The sequence below is a fragment of the Arachis ipaensis genome, chromosome B09 (genome assembly GCF_000816755.2).
Source record: "Arachis ipaensis cultivar K30076 chromosome B09, Araip1.1, whole genome shotgun sequence".
NCBI classification, from domain to species: domain Eukaryota; kingdom Viridiplantae; phylum Streptophyta; class Magnoliopsida; order Fabales; family Fabaceae; genus Arachis; species Arachis ipaensis.
Genome location: NC_029793.2, coordinates 136,982,988 through 136,999,404, shown reverse-complemented (window position 1 = coordinate 136,999,404; position 16,417 = coordinate 136,982,988). Strand labels below are relative to the sequence as shown.

General features: G+C 35.5%; 2 protein-coding genes, 1 long non-coding RNA gene and 1 pseudogene across 3 annotated transcripts; 3 read left to right on the top strand and 1 right to left on the bottom strand.

The window, feature by feature from the left end:
* LOC107616354 lies at positions 349-1,007 on the top strand. Its single transcript, XM_016318320.1, has 2 exons — positions 349-454; positions 568-1,007. The coding sequence occupies exons 1-2, from the start codon at positions 349-351 to the stop codon at positions 1,005-1,007; spliced, it is 546 nt and encodes a 181-aa protein (XP_016173806.1).
* LOC107619692 lies at positions 5,929-7,312 on the top strand (annotated as a pseudogene).
* LOC107616355 (F-box protein SKIP19-like) lies at positions 7,327-8,986 on the bottom strand. The gene is made up of 2 exons (XM_016318321.2): positions 8,467-8,986; positions 7,327-7,924 (listed from the first exon to the last, which is right to left on the bottom strand). Exons 1-2 carry the CDS (start codon positions 8,793-8,795, stop codon positions 7,327-7,329), a joined length of 927 nt encoding a protein of 308 aa, XP_016173807.1. The 5' UTR covers positions 8,796-8,986.
* Positions 14,190-16,086, top strand: LOC107617030. Its single transcript, XR_002354697.1, has 4 exons — positions 14,190-14,467; positions 14,547-14,818; positions 14,906-14,964; positions 15,904-16,086. It is a non-coding gene; the product is annotated as an uncharacterized LOC107617030 (long non-coding RNA).

Sequence of the window (16,417 nt, the reverse complement as noted above, 5' to 3'; positions counted from 1 at the left end):
AAGGTTCAAAATACCACTGAATATAACTGAGGATTCTGTATGTAACATCAAACCTGGTTCCTCTCAAGCAATATTGCTGTTGAAAGCCAAATTTATAATTTGGGATGAAGCTCCAATGGTTAGTAGGTACTACTATGAAGCGCTTGATAAATGCTTGGGTGATATCATAAGGTGTTCTCCAACATATAAAAAAGATTTGCCCTTTGGAGGAAAAGTGGTTGTACTAGGTGGAGACTTTAGACAAATTCTTCTTGTTATTCACGAGGATCGAGACAAGATATCATTCATTCAACCGTGAATTCGTCTTACCTTTGGAAGTTTTGTCAGGTGCTCAAACTAACAAAAAATATGAGACTCTCTATAGGGACGATTGCTTCAGATCAAGATGAGACAGAGCAATTTGGTGAGTGGTTATTGAAAGTTGGTGATGGTCTAATAGGTGACAATATGGATGGTGAATCTGAGATATGTCTTCCAGGAGATATTGTTATTCCTTCTTCGGACCAGGCATTTGATGAGTTGGTTCATTTTTCTTATCCAAATATTTTAGAAAACATGTCCTCAAAGGTTTTTTCAAAGCAAGAACTATACTGGCTCCCACACTAGACATTGTTGAAGAGGTCAACAACCATCTGATGGCTATCATTCTTGGAGGGAAAAAGTTATATCTTAGTTCGGATTCCATTAGTATGGATGAAGGGAATATGGAGAGTCAACTAGATCTCTATGGTCCTGAATTACTGAATAGCATAAATTGTTCTGGTTTGCTTCCACATAAATTAATACTCAAGGTTGGTGTTCCGATGATGTTACTAAGGAATATTGACCAATCCAGTGGTCTTTGTAATGGTACAAGGCTACAAGTTAGGAAGCTTGGAAATCATGTCATAGAATGTGAAGTCTTAATGGGTAACAATGTTGGTCATATTGCTTTGATTCCAAGAATGAATATAGTACCAACAAATGAAACCGTCCCAGTTAGATTCCAACGAAGACAGTTTCCATAATAGTATCGTTTGCCATGATAATTAATAAGTCTCAAGGACAAACTTTATCTCATGTTGAATTGTACTTGCCCAAACCAGTTTTTACACATGGCCAACTATATGTGGCACTTTCAAGAGTTAAGAGTAAGAGAGGTTTAAAAGTTTTACTTATGAATCACGTAGGAATGTCTGCAAATTTAACCATCAATTTTATTTATAGAGAAGTTTTTGAAAAAAATTATCAATAAATAATGTTTAATTTGAAAAGAAAATAATTTTAAAAAAAGAAAAAAAAATTTTAAAATACATCTAATTTATTTAATTTTGTCTCGTAGAGTGCACTCTCAGTCTATCACCTTATATGTAATTGGAAGCAGAACATACCGAAAAGGAGAGCATTAGAATAATAGATACAATAATGAGTTAAATTTCAATTTGGCAACTGAAATTTAGCCTGATGCTTATAATGATCTCTGTAATTTTGTTAGTTTTAATTAGTGTAACACTCTACCACACTAAGTTTTACGCTTAAGTCGTAAAATAGAGGTGGTGTGGTATTACGACCTCTGAATAAAATAAGTACATATAATAGCAGAAGAATTATAATATGCTAGGAGCCTTGAAGAATAGAGGAAACAAAAATCGCGAAATAAAAGCGCAACGCTCAAGGAACGAGTTAACCTGCGTGCTAAGAAAACCATAACTATCAAACACAAGATAACAGAAGTGGGAATAGAGTGCCAAAGATACAAAATATCAAGCTCCTAACTCAGCCTGCGAAGTCAAGACTGGCCGGAGAATATTTACACATATATACATACATATCCAAAACCCAAAAGTACATATACACAATCCTGCCTCTCCATAAACCTCTAAGAGGATCAAAAAGAATAAGTCATGCGGAGAGAAAGCTAAGTACATATATATACATCATAGCATAACAAAATATCCCAGTAACCACTCCGCTTCAAGAGTCCAGACGCCTAACGAGATGCCTCTCGACCTGCATCTGAAAAACAACAACATAGTATGGAATGAGAAGCGGAGGTTCTCAGTATGGAAAAGGTGCCACACACATAATATATAAGATCCTGGGAATGCCAGAGGCAATCCTAGAACACCGACACTCAGATTATAGAGCTTAAAGTATTAAACAGAAGCCATAAAAGGTGGTTCTCTAAAAATATTTAATCCTAACTTAACTTAACCTTAAATTTAAATCCCATACTGCCATTCCTCCATACCTCCAACTCCATCATGCATTTTCACAGACAACTAAACAGACAAAGGCAAACACAAGAAGGTTACAAGTACTGCAGATAACAAATATACATTTAACATGGCAAGTACATTTAGGCACACCTAGTTAATACACAAGCAAGTAATTCAAGTAATATGCATATGATGCATGCCTGTCCTATGGCTGATGAGGCTCATCTGTCGGTTATCCAGCCAACCCGACAAGTCTGAATTGTCCTTAGACTGTCCCCCGACGTGCATCCCCAAGAGTCTATGCATAGATTTTTCTCAAATAATCAATATTTCTCAATGGGGGTAACATTCCCGGGAATTTATATAGTGCCCGGTCACACTTACGTCGTAGGGTCAATAGAGTATCGAGTTTTCAACCTGGTACACGTGGTGGCAAGCCACGAAACTTAATCCAGGGAATCTCATATCTCAGATTATTCAATTCTCTCCAAATTACATAACAACATTCACCATCCAAAATTAATAACTAATTATCCAATAAACTTCAACCAAATATATATTGATCAACAAATTACTAAACATTAAACATACACCTGCATTCCAACTTATCCTATGGTCATCTAGCCTAAGTTTTCACAGAACATTATATATTAAATGCAAGAAACCTAAACCATATCTTGGCCAATTTCCACGTAACGACCAAAGCTATTTATTCAAAACCAAGACAGCCCCTCAAAACTCAACTAATCCGCTTCCTCCAAGTTCCAGTATTTACAATTTCAAGCTCCAATTATTTATTTACAACCTAATACACATTCATAACACATATATATCCAATTTAATACTCAAAGCTCAAATTCAATAAAAATAAAATAGAATTATCGTATCCTCACCTTACCCAAGTTTCACATAAGCAAGAGTGAACGTTTCTCTCAAGCTAATTGGATCCTAAAACATCAAAAATCAAAGAAATTCAACAAACTCGAAAATTGGGGGAAATGAATGCTGAGTATAAAATAATGAGTTACCTATGAAATTGTTTCGGTAGAAACGTAGAGCTCGACGCGGTAAACGCGTGGCCGCAAACGGTGCGGCGATCGGAGCTCGAACGGAGGAGTTACGGGATTTTGAAAGCAACGTGAGGGTTACGGGATTTTTCTCGTTCTTCCCTCCCCTGGAAGCTGAAAGCTTCATTTCTGTTGGAATGAAGGGGATGAAGGGCTTGGGTTCACTTAAAAGGGCCGGTCCGGTTGGACCGATAGCCCGGTTCGGATCCGGTTCAATCGGTTCGATCCGTTTGGTCCAATTTTAGACCGTTTTCTTCGAAATTAATGTCAAAATTCTCGTTTTGATGAGCTCTACCCTAATTTAATATAATATTCACATTTCCAATCCTCCTTATTAAAAACTAATTTATTGACTAATTATTTACTAATTTAATCGGGGTTTACAATTAGAACTTCTAAATTTGCAATCGTAGCTTTAATTTGTCCCTACGATCATTTTCGTCGCCGGAATGCTGATCTGGCGCAATTGCATGATATGGTGGACATTACTTAAATGACGGCGCATTGGTTTGGCGCCGAAACCCTTTGGAAACTACGTAGTGTAAGGATTTTTTTGATGTTTTGCAACTTATGATCATCGCAGTGAAAAGAAAAAGTTTTAACCCACAAAAAACTGAAACGACGTGGCTTCCAAAATGTTTGGGCGCGAAACCAATGCATCGTTGTTTAAGTAGTGTCCACCGTGTCATGCAATTGCGTCATATCAATATTTCGGTGACGTAGATGATCGCAGGGGCAAGTCGGAACCACGATTGTAAATTTGGAGGTTCTAATTGGGGCCAATGAAATTGTGGAGGTTATTCTGATACATTGGACTAAATTTCAGGGATCAAATTAAAATTTAACTCATACAATAATTATCTAAAGGAGAATGCTAGGGGGACAATGACTTTGTTGAACAATATGAACAACCACCAATCAAATAAAAACACACTACACCTCCAAATTAATTCTCTAAATTTTAATATTAAAATAACCATCCGTACACTAGTAAAATGAACATCCGATATATCTATTGTTTATATTGTTTACCTATACTTTTCCTTATCTAAAATATCTAATAACCATTTTAATAACTAGATAAATACGTGTAACTAACTAACTATATAAAATCAACATATTCTTAAAGCAAAGTCCTTCAACTACTATGATTTTGTGAATTTTCAAATAAAATATATTTAAAGGTCAAGTTGCATTGGATTTGTTATGATGAAATATTAACGCATGATGTCCTCATCTTTACTTAATCCAACTAATTTCGTTAGCTAGAATCAAATATTTAATGTAACTATATTCTGTTATTTCAGTTATAAACACTCTTTTAAATACTCTATATAACAATAAAAATCACATATCATTATTAGTAAATCAATACAAAATTCCCTCCTTCTACCACCTACTTCTTTCTATTCTTCTGCTTCCTATTTTTCAGGATAACATTGGTAATTAGCAAGTGATAGTTTTTCTCGATAAGCACTTGCTACAGCTTCTTCATCAAGATTGAAGTCTTCTTCAACCTTTCTACTAGCTATTCACAAAGAACCACATTGAGGAAGTGTGAAGATTGAAAAGGTAACATGAAACTTTTTTAAGTTTTAAATTTGAGAATTGTTATTTAGAAATTTGAGGATGGCAACAGTTCTAAATTAGTGATTGAGAAATAAAGTTCTAGATTTTAGATTAAAATGCATATTCAAGACTTGGTAATATAATGTTTGATGAGGTTCAGATTTTGAGGTTAATACTTCTTTTTCTTTTTTCTGAAAAAAAATATCCTTTTAACTTATGATACATTATTTATTTAGTTTTTGTTGGTTTGTAATGATTCTGCGCCACACTTTTTCTTACTTCCAATCCATCCATTCATTCGCATTCCATTTCTTGAAGAATTCAATTACCCTCCCCTTTTCTTCTCATTCTTCCATTCCCAAATCCCTATCTTCCTTATTCTGCTTAATCCAAGGTTGGTTTAGTCTTTTCTTTACCCTTTATCTTTTTTTTTTTTTTTACCTCAGGCTCTTTATTTTTATTTTTATTTTTTTTTAAATTCTTCTTTTTTGGGGGGGGAGCGGGTGGTTACGCTTTTGGATGGCTAGGGATTTTCTGTCCGCTGGGATATGGATTTAGGTGTTATATTTAATTTTCAGGGTAAGAAAGGTTGTGAATCAAAGATTTGCATGTTCCAAGGTTAATGCTTTGGGGTTGGATATCATGTTTTTTTTTTTTGTTTTCCAAGGTTCAACAAAACTAGATATTTAATTTCATGTTGAAGAAGCATTGTATTGGTCTAAGTGTATATGATATACTGTTTGGGTAACTCTGTTTGAGTTGAAGGATTGTAGCTTCTGATCCAAGTGTTCATGTAGTGAATATATTGAATTTAGTACTTTATTCCTTGTCTATATTTGCATTCTGAACTGATCTTGTTAGGTAGATTAGGAACCATTTTAATATTTTCCTTCTTCTTTCTTAAGTTTATCGTTTATATGATGTCTGAATGCATTACACCTTGTCTGTTTCAGATATTGAACTCTTGGGATAAGACAGCTAGTCCTTGGATTGGATAGAGAGTTCCTTGTTTTGAAGGATCATGACAGCATATGACATGGTTCTTAGATGTTTGACCACTTTCCAATAATGGTTCTCCTAGTATCATAACTTGATATGATCCGGATTTAAGTAGCAGCGTAGAATATGTTAGAGAAGGCTTCTGTCAGCCTTCGTACCTGGAGAATGATGAAGCTGTTGCTCGTGCTTACCAGGAAGAATTATCACAACTTGACTCCTTGGAAGCTTCTGGGATGTCGAAATTCGGGAACGATCAAGTGCGGGCAGCCGTACTTGCACAGGATTGGCATTGCTATTCTCTATTGTTATCTTTTTTATGTGCTAGATATTTTTCAAACTTGTCATGATAAATTGTCAACAACATGTAGGCAATGAAACTTGCCAGAACTCTAACAGTGAGCCATACAACATTCCAGAAGCAGAGAATTATGATCCAAGTGAAAGGGAAAATGGTGTGCATGACATTGATGTTTATGGTTCCTCTTCTCTTGACGGTGAAGTAGGCAAAATATTAAACCAGATGGTCCCAATCCCTGTAAGTTTAGCCTAATTCTGTTGTATTTAATATCATTGGATTTCTTCTTTCTATGATTTCTTATATATGTAATACTTAGTGATGTATTCTTTATATGTGAGTGTAGCTATAGAATTCCAATTTGGATATTAACACAAATGTCTCTTGTCTGTACTTGCAGCATATTCCTTAAAACCAGTGAAAAAATTCCATCAGGTGATGAAGAAGTATCAGATCACCAAAGGCTACTAGACAGGTCTTGGTTTATTTATGATTTATAAATTTTTTAGTCTAAGTTGTTTTCTAGGTAAAAAGTAAAAGACATATAGACGGATGTGTAAGTATTACTAAGTATATATAAATTTTGTCATTTTTCAAATATATTTTTACTCTATCTCTTTTGTTTTTTATGCTCATATTTTTAAATATATATTCATAAAATTATTATACCTCTTAAATACTTATTAATTTGAGTGTCGGGATCTATTTTGCATTTTTCTCTATTTGACTCTGACCACAACCATAGAAAAGCTTATAGTTTGGAGTCACTGCGTGTTCTACAAGAAAAACTTTGAACAACAAATATAAATTTTCACATATAATTGTCAAATTAATTTTGTTGGACGATACAATTTTCTTTCTCGAGACCTTGCCAAGCCAATCACTCACTGTATTTTTTATTTCGAACCATTTTAACTTTATATTCATTTATTTATTCCTATATTTTTAAAGGCTTGGAACTCTGTGAAAGAAAATTTTGAAGACAGAATAATATTTGTCTCAATAAACTTATATTATTCAAGAACTTGAAACAATTCTTTATTTCCCAAGACAAGAGATAAAATCAAACCAATAAAATAAACACGACCTATATAAAAAATTATAATTTTAAAAAAGAAAACACTAGACTGCAATAATTTATATGCATCTTCCATTTCATAATATATGTTTGTTCGGTCACTAATTCTGCATTTTTTTTTCAACGTTTCTTCTTGCTTTTGGATTTAGCTTTATTCTTCTTTTCCCTACTTGACCCTGAATTAATTCTTCTTGCTTCTCGTTCTTGAACCCACCGCTTCTCTCTTAGATAGTCATATACTGCATCATCGTATATGCTTTCAAAGCAAAGTCCCCAAAATTCAAAGTCATCAAGAGGTGCATCTGGATCCTTCATATCTTTTACTTTTTCATCACATCTTGTCCTCAATATCCCCTCCAACTTGACATTGCAACACCGGCGTAAATCCAAAGATTCAAGATGAGGACATCCATCAAGAATGGCGCTCAAGCCACTATTGTCGAGGTAGCGGTTTTCAACAAGTTGGAGATGGCGTAAGTTGGACATATTTTGTGCAATAGCAAATGTTGCTTTTTTACCGCCATGATTGTACTTGAATGATTTTAGAAGAGGACAACCTCGGCCAATTGCTTCTAAAGCAATACTAGATACTCTGGGACAAAGAGTAATATTAAGTTCCTCCAACAATGGAAGCTTTTCAGCCATCTCACATAATCCTTTGTCTAAAATTTCATAGAAGCATTGAACAAGTCGCAGACGTCGCAATTTATGACATCCCCTATTAAAAATCACCATACAAACTCTTAGTTTTCAAATTCACAAATAATTTGTCCAAGTCACTTATTCAGATAACTCAATAACAATACACCATAATCATAATAATAATATATACCAGCAATAGAAACAAAACACCACAATAATTCATGTTCTTACTCTCTATTAACATTTGAACTTCACTTAGAGAAGTAACAATAAACATGCTATTTTTTATTAATCATATTATATATGCATGAATTCTAATTACTATGTTAATAGTCAAGAAACATAAAAGCGGTGTAATAAGATTGACGCTGCAACTAGATAAAAAGGTGACTCATGAAATTAAGACTTGTGAACAATCTTTTTAATAATAAATTTTGTAATTCATGAAGCTTTTAACAATTTTTAACAATTGTAATTCAACTTGAATTCTTCAACTTAATTATAAATTATCGATGAGCTTATTATAATTATCAATACAAACATCACATTAAAAATTGTATGCCAATAAATGTTAAAAAGTAATTTTATACAAATAAAAATAAAAAATTTTAAACTTACGAGTCAATTATATATTTGAGGAGATCATCGGTACCAAAATACTCGATGCTTATGTCTACCAACTGGCCACAACTTCGATCAATTGCATGGCGGCACATCTTCTCCAATTTATAGTCCACCGAATTGGGAATCCCAATATCGCACATGTTGATGGTGCGCCATATGAGCGGATCCATGCAGATGCGCCACCATTTGCGGCACACAAACTGAGCACTGGTTAAGATATGAAATGTGGTAAGTTTCCCAATGATCATCAAAGTGACGTCGTGCGGAAGATCCAACCAATTTAATTTCTTCGCAGGCTCTGCAATAATGGATCGGGAGTCCATTGCGATTTGGAAAGTTCACATTTAGGCAAATGAGGAATTAGGGTTTGAGTTAGTTGTGATTTTTTAGGAGTAGATTTTGGTGTTGGTGTTGATGTTGCCCCAATTATATATTGCGATTCGTATTTGCTAATTAATTTGTTTTTCTTTCTCCCGAACTGCTTTACGTGCACCTCAAGTTCTGACTGATGCAACTCATCCACTCTAGATGTGTTTAAATATTATTATTTAATATTTACCATGTTCAGATAAATAAATTCTTTGACTGAATACATAAAAAAAATAGTTTGGAATCTGAATAAACAATAAATTTTGGTAAAAATATTAGAATTAATAAAATATATATTTTTTTAAATTGAGAGCATTTACAATTAAAGATCTAATTATGTTAACTCTAATATTTTTTACATGAAAATAATTCAATTACAAAATTAAAAATGATGTAACAATAAATATAAGAGAAATTCTCCACATACAAACGTTTTTTATACAAGTATTTACAATTGCACCTTCTTCTTCGATCTTCTTGCGCACGTTCTTGTTCTTTTTCCTCTTCCTCTTCTTCTTCTTCTTTTCTTTCGTTTTTTGCATTCTCTTTCTCCTTCTTCAATCATTACTGCACGTTTTCACTGCACCTTCTTTTTCTTGCTGCACGTTCTTCTTCCACTTCCTCTTCTTCTTCTGTTCTTTCGTTTCTTGCCTTCTCTTTCTCCTTCTTCAACCGTTACTGCACGTTTTCACTGCACCTTCTTCTTCTTCTTGCTGCACGTTCTTCTTCTTCTTCTTCTTCTTCTTCTTCTTCTTCTTCTTCTTCTTCTTCTTCTCTTTCTCCTTCTTCATTTACGTGCTTTCCTCTCTGTTTTCTTTCTTCATTATTCTCGATTTCCATTGTTTTTTGACATCAAGCTCTGAAAATATTTTTGAAGAAGAAGAAGCAGCAGAAGATGAGGAGGAGAAAGAGAAAGAGTTATGAATTATGCATAAGGTGTACTTCAACGAATTTTGGGTGTATTTTTTAAATCCTTTGGGTGTAGTTTTTGTAATCCTTTGGATGTATTTCTGTAATCCTTTGGGTGTATTTCTATAATCGTTTGGGTGAATTTCTGTAACCGTTTTGGTGTATTTCTGTAATTCTTTGGGTATATTTCTGTAATCGTTTGAGTGTATTTCTGTAATCATTTGGGTGTATTTCTGAAGTTCCATTATCTTCAAATTTGACAAGAAACTCGCTTTCATGGAGGAAGAAGAAGAAGAGTCATTTATAATGCATGGTGAGTAGCGCGCTTTGGAAATAGGAAGTGGTTGAATAACGTGCATTTATTTACTCTTGAATGTGGGAGTGTAATGCGTGTTTTTTGTTGGCCTTGTGCCAACTTGTAAGACTTGTAAGCCAAAAAGACTTGTATGTGTAGCAGGCCTCTAAATATAAACCCTTCGTAGAAAATGTATCCGAATAGTAAAAATATTGTAACCTTTGAAACATGTACAATTCGCTAAAGTAGTAGATTCGTGTGTCGGATATATTTTAACCGAGTCTTTGTTACAACATTACAACAAAACAACGTCAGAATAACACTATTAGTGTTTATTTAATGAATGGGGTTAAACAAGGGGCAACATTTCACTCTTCTTTTTTCAAAGTGATACGGTATCTCCTTATTGATATCAGTATTATTTCAAAAATAGTATCTAATGCAAGTTTCAATTTTAAATCAGTTCATTTACTACTGTACATGTCAAAATTGATCCTATTGGAGTTGCTCTAAGAATCATCGTCATTTTTATCGCTCTTACTATTTCAACTCTTCTTTTTTTTTTCATGTATAATTTTTTATATATAAATCCACTCAAAATGAGAATGTATGGATAAATGTTTAATTAATTGTTTGTTTGACGAATACCATAGCCTAGAAATGACTCAATTTATGCATTCTACCGTTGTCGATGGAAATTAGATTGTAGTAACTAATGTGACCAGTGTATTTTTTATAGTATTGGATAGAAGAATATTTGTTAAATGAATATACTCATTGTAATAATTTTTTTCTTTGCCAATTTATTATCTTTTACCTAATAAACACCATTATTCATGTTTAATATATTATTTTCTTCAGAAGTCATACATAATTGATTGATAATTTTGTGTAAAAATACTTCTGTAGTGACTAAACACTATACCATTAACTTGCTAAAGTTAATTCTCCTATGATTATCCCAATGTATAACACTATTAAATAGAAATTTACTAGATTATATTTGTTTCTAATGAGGTGAGCAAGCTTTTAGACCTAATCACAGTTAGAGTTGAGGAACGTCAGGAAAATACTAATACATAAATTAAAACTAATATTGTTTCGTACAAAATAATAAAACATATATTATACTTGATAACGAAAATTTTTTCTTGCAAATCACATTAAATACATTTTAATTTGCTTACATATAATTTTAAGTTCTTATTTGCTATTAACACTTTTCATATTTTTAATTTTAAAATATTATTTTTTATAATGAATATATTATGAATTAGGGCAAAACGCGCATATAAGCCAATGGCATACAAAAATTTCACAATTCAGCCAAAAGAAAAAACGATACATGAATCAACCAGAAGCATGTTTTTATATAGTTCGAATTAGTACAATTCGAATTACACATTCAAAGTAATTCGAATCACACTGATTCGAATTACACACACGCATACAAGCACTAATTCAAATCAAGGTGATTCGAATTACACACACACACACACACACACACTATCCACACTAATTCGAATTGGGTAGCTTCAAACTACTCAATTTTTGGTGCCCATAGTAATTCGAAACAGGGTGTTTCGAATTACTCATGTTTTGCCTATAAAAGGAGTTCGAACCAACCTCATTCGAACCATCATTCCGAAACCATACCCCACCAAATCCCAGAAAGAACGACCTAAAACGACTCCAACAAAGGCTTGATCAGAATATTTATTCGATGGGGGATAATCCGGACAGACTTTATCGTTTGGATAAAGTAGCCTATATAGCTGGTGTCATCAACGAAGAGGTTAGTACGAACTTGTTCTGTTGAAAGTAGGGTCGAATAACTTATTATTTTTTAAATATGTTTTTATGTTAGTTATTTTGATAGTGAATGATGTTGGTGACATTGTTTGTGAATGATTTTAGGGTTTTTATTAGTGGTTTTGATGGTGAATGATGTTAGTGGTTTTGTTAGGGATTTTTTTAGTGGTTTTGGGGGTGAATGATGTTAGTGGTTTTGTCATTGATTTTGTTATTGGCTTTGTTAGTGAATGATGTTAGTGGTTTTGTATGTAGTTTTGTAAGTGGTTTTGTTAGTGGTTTCGTTATCGGTTTTGTTAGTGGTTTTGTTGGTGGTATCATTAGTGGTTTACTTAGTGGTTTTGCTAGTGGTTTTACTAGTGGTATTGTTAGTAATTTTGTTAGTGGTTTTGGTGGTGGTATTATTAGTGGTTTTGTTAGTGTTTTTGTTAGTGGTTCTCTTGGTGGTTTTGTCGGTGGTTTTGTTGTTGGTTTTGTTAGTGGTTTTGTTAGTGAATGATTAAAGTTGTTTTTAATTTTCTGGTACATTATATTTGCAGCCCCAGCGATGCATCTCGAGCATGCGACGACAGCAGGGTATGCGTCTGGACGAGAGGTACGTTCTGTACTTGCAGATGGCCAGCTTATACCATCTTGCGAGGCTGAACGAGAGATGGTTTAGACTGGATGAGCCCCTGGTCAGTGCTTTCGTGGAGCGCTGGCATCCGGAGACGCACACATTTCATATGCCGTTCGGGGAGTGCACTATTATACTATAGGACGTGGTGTACCACTTAGGACTGTCAATCGATGGACGTTATGTTAGTGGTTGCCTGACAGATTTCCAGATGTACATCCAGGGTGGCCGGCCAGCTTGGATGTGGTTCCAGGAGTTGCTTGGTGTGTTACCTCCTGCGAACCAAGTCCAGAAGTTTGCAGTGAACTGCAGCTGGTTCCAGGAGACCTTCGGAGAGTTCCCTGAGGGAGCCGATGAGCCCACAGTTATGAGGTATTCCCGGGTCTATATCATGATGCTGTTAGGAACTCAGCTATTTGCCAATAAGTCCGGCAACCACATTCACATTAGGTGGCTCCCATACGTAGCTAGGCTTGAGGACATGGGTGGCTACAGCTGGGGATCAGCTGTTCTCTCGTGGTTATACCGGTGCATGTGCCAAGTGGCGAACAGACAGAATAAAATAGTATATAACTTAACTACATCAGAATGAACTAGGATAATAAAAAAAACACCAAGTGCAAATACGAAACTAAAACAACTGAACCTATATACTCAAGTGCAAATATGAAATTAGAACAACTGAACCTATATACTCAAGTGCTAATACGAAAGTAAAGTAACTAAACCAACATCTACGCATCGATCCCGGTCTGCGTGGTGACTCCGCCCTGTGGACAGCTCCGACGTGTGTGTCCTGGTTGCCTGCACAGACGACATCTCTTGGGCCTGTTCGGATCGGCCTCGTCCATAGTATTTTGGATTCTGGTAGACCTAGGACGTCCCTCACTCTCACGCCTCTTGGTGGGATCCGGTATGACTGTGGGCCCATCGTACGGTGGCCAAAAACCCTCAGAAATGGGAGGGGTGAATCCCATCCGGTACACACTGAACACCGAGCTAAGATGATACACCTAGTGGACATACGGCTGCCAAGTAAGCTATGAATAGGCACAGCAGGCCAAGGCGTGAGGACAAGGATAATGAAGGGCCTGAAAATATCTGTAGTCATGTGTCTGAGCCTTGAGTGACACTCTGTAACTACCAAGTGAGAATGACCCAGTAGGAGTGGTCTCTGAGACGGTGAACTCCAAATTATCTCTGTCATACAAAGTCACCGTGAAGCACCTCGCCGTCTTCAGATTGGCCTCTATACACTTCGTTAGATGTTGACTGAATTGTTGTCCAGTTCCCAGCTGGACCTCTGCCTCTCTCCCCTTGTGAACGAATAGCTCTGCCAACCTCCCATAAGTGCCAGTGAGCACACCGAAAGATTCCTGACTCCCTTCAGGATGGAATTAAAATACTCGGAGATGTTTGTCGTCATGTGTCCGAATCTCTTACCCTCATCCCGATGCTGAGTCCACAACGAATAGTCAATCCTGTTCGCCTAGTCACACATGGCAGGGTCTTCAGACTGCAGGATATCAAACGAGTAATCGAATTCAACCTCAGTCTTGGCATAAGCTGCATTCACGAGAAGCCTCCTTGCGCCCTTGCTCTTGAATGTGAGGGCAAAATTTGCGGCCATATGTCGAATACAGAATGCACAGTATGCAGCAGGAGGTAGTCATCCTCCATCGGGAGACTCACTACAAAAAAAAGAGTTTAAAATGGCATTGACATTACGGCGGTTTTAAAGAACCGCCGTAATACCCGGTTATTATGGCATTTTTGGTTGCTGCCATAATTAACTTTGTGTTTGGTGGTGGTTCTGGTGATTATGGCGGTTTTGAACTGCCATTTTCACACGTATATAAAACAAAAGAATTGCAACCCTAGCCTCATTAAACGAAACAGAGTAACGGCGCTCTCGATCTCCCTTCTCTCTCCTTCGTCTCCTCCGTGCTCCGATAATGCCGTTCTTCCCTCTCGGGCTTCTCCTCTCTCCGTCGGTTACGATTTCTCTAGGTACCTCTCCCTCTCCACCAGTTACTGATTTGTTTCTCTGCAGCTCCCTCTCAAGTTCTCTAGGTACCTCTCCCTCTCCGCCAGTTACTGATTTCTTCGCTCTCTCTCTCTCTCTCTCTCTCTCTCTCTCTCTCTCTCTCTCTCTCTCTCTCTCCCCGATCTCAGATCTAGTGCCCATGTCTTTAGTAGCTTCTACTTTATGTGATTTGCAGTTGAGGTAATGCCAATGTCTTCTCAGATCTAGTGCCAATTTTGATTCGGAAGAAACTTTTAGGGTTCAGAAGAAATTTTTGAAAGTGACGAGGAGCAATTTGATTGAGAAAGGTGTTGTTCAGGTGAGTGATTACTGCCTAACTCCAATATGCATGTGCTATTGAGAAAACTAGGATGAAGTTTATTCACTATTTTGCTACATTGATCAGGTCTTCGAAGGTACCTCTGGGATTGACAATAAGTTACAACTGTGCAATTTACTGGAGAGGTATAACTTATTTTTATTATTGTCTACTTTAGCTTGATGTCCATGTGAAATTGAGTTTGCAAATTCATTGAGTTTAATGTCTTTGAGTTTTGCTCTCTGCTGTTTACTTCTTAGATGACCCTTTCTTCTGATTGCTCATTTTTGTAAAGAGAATATGTTGTCCTTTGTATTACTTCTAATTTTCACAGGTAATTAGCCTCTAGTTTGGTCGATTTTGGGCTTCACATGCATCATGCCCCAGCTTGTTTCATCTTTGATAAACTCAACCATGATATTTGTTCTTTGAATGCCTTTGAATTTGTAGCCGTTTTATTTCTTTTATTTAAATTGATTTTTTTTTGTCATGAGTTGTTGAAATATGAGTGATTATGTTACAGTTTGTGTAGTATGTTCTGATGGTGAGTTGGTCATGATAGGTCTTGGCATGCCTTCGCTTGCTTATCCGAAAATGCACTTATTAAAACTTTTCCTCTAACTGCACTTTGAATTCTGCACTCAAGGTTCATATCTTCTTCATTATTAGGTAACTTTCTTTTTTCGCTGCTGAATTATTTTGAGTATGCTTCTCTGTCTTGACTCTTGACCTTAAAGGGTAATCAAATATCTTTTTTTTTGGTGCTGTGTTTTACTTCCTGGTGTTGGTGATGGTGGAAATTTAAGAAATTGAGCTCTGATATGAGTCTAGTAATGAAACTTGCAACTAGCTTCCAAATTTTGCTTATTCTATTTTGAGTGTAAACCTGGTATGATGTTATTCTAAGACTATTTCTTATTCTGTTTTATTTTATTTTCACAAACATAACTTCTGTGCTTGCTTGCATCCTGCCTTGAATGAATTCATCTTTTGCTTATCCACCATGGTCAACTGATTGTTCAATTGTTTGGTTAGATCTCAGATTTTGCTTGTGTTGACATTGTTTAACTTCGAACTTGTTTCAGGAAAGACACTCATATACATACATACACACACAGATGGTTAACCCAGAAAATGAATCACATAACATGTTGGGCCCAATCTGAACAATCTGAAAATTCAATCGTGGACTCTCTTCAAAGCATTACTAAATTTCATTCAAATTGGGCTAAGAGAAATAGAGATATTTAGCCAAATACAATACCAAACAATAAAATATCATCCCCTTATTCTTCCATACCTTTCTTTCATGTTTATTCTTCTTCTTTTTCTCTTTGAATTTAACATTCTTTTCTCTAAAAGATCTCAGAAATCTTTTATGTAATCTTTGACTTTTTCTTCTTTCCCATATAGCATACATCTCCCGATCTGCTTCTCCTTTTTCATATCTTGATAACTCACCACTACTCTTGGCAAATCTTTCTTCATTCTCGGCGACCTGAGCTTCTTCCTCTTTAATTTCTCCATAGCTTGTAGGAGCTTCTTGTTGTAAAATCCATTAACTCTATAGTCCCATTGTGCCTCCAAGCATGCTTTTTC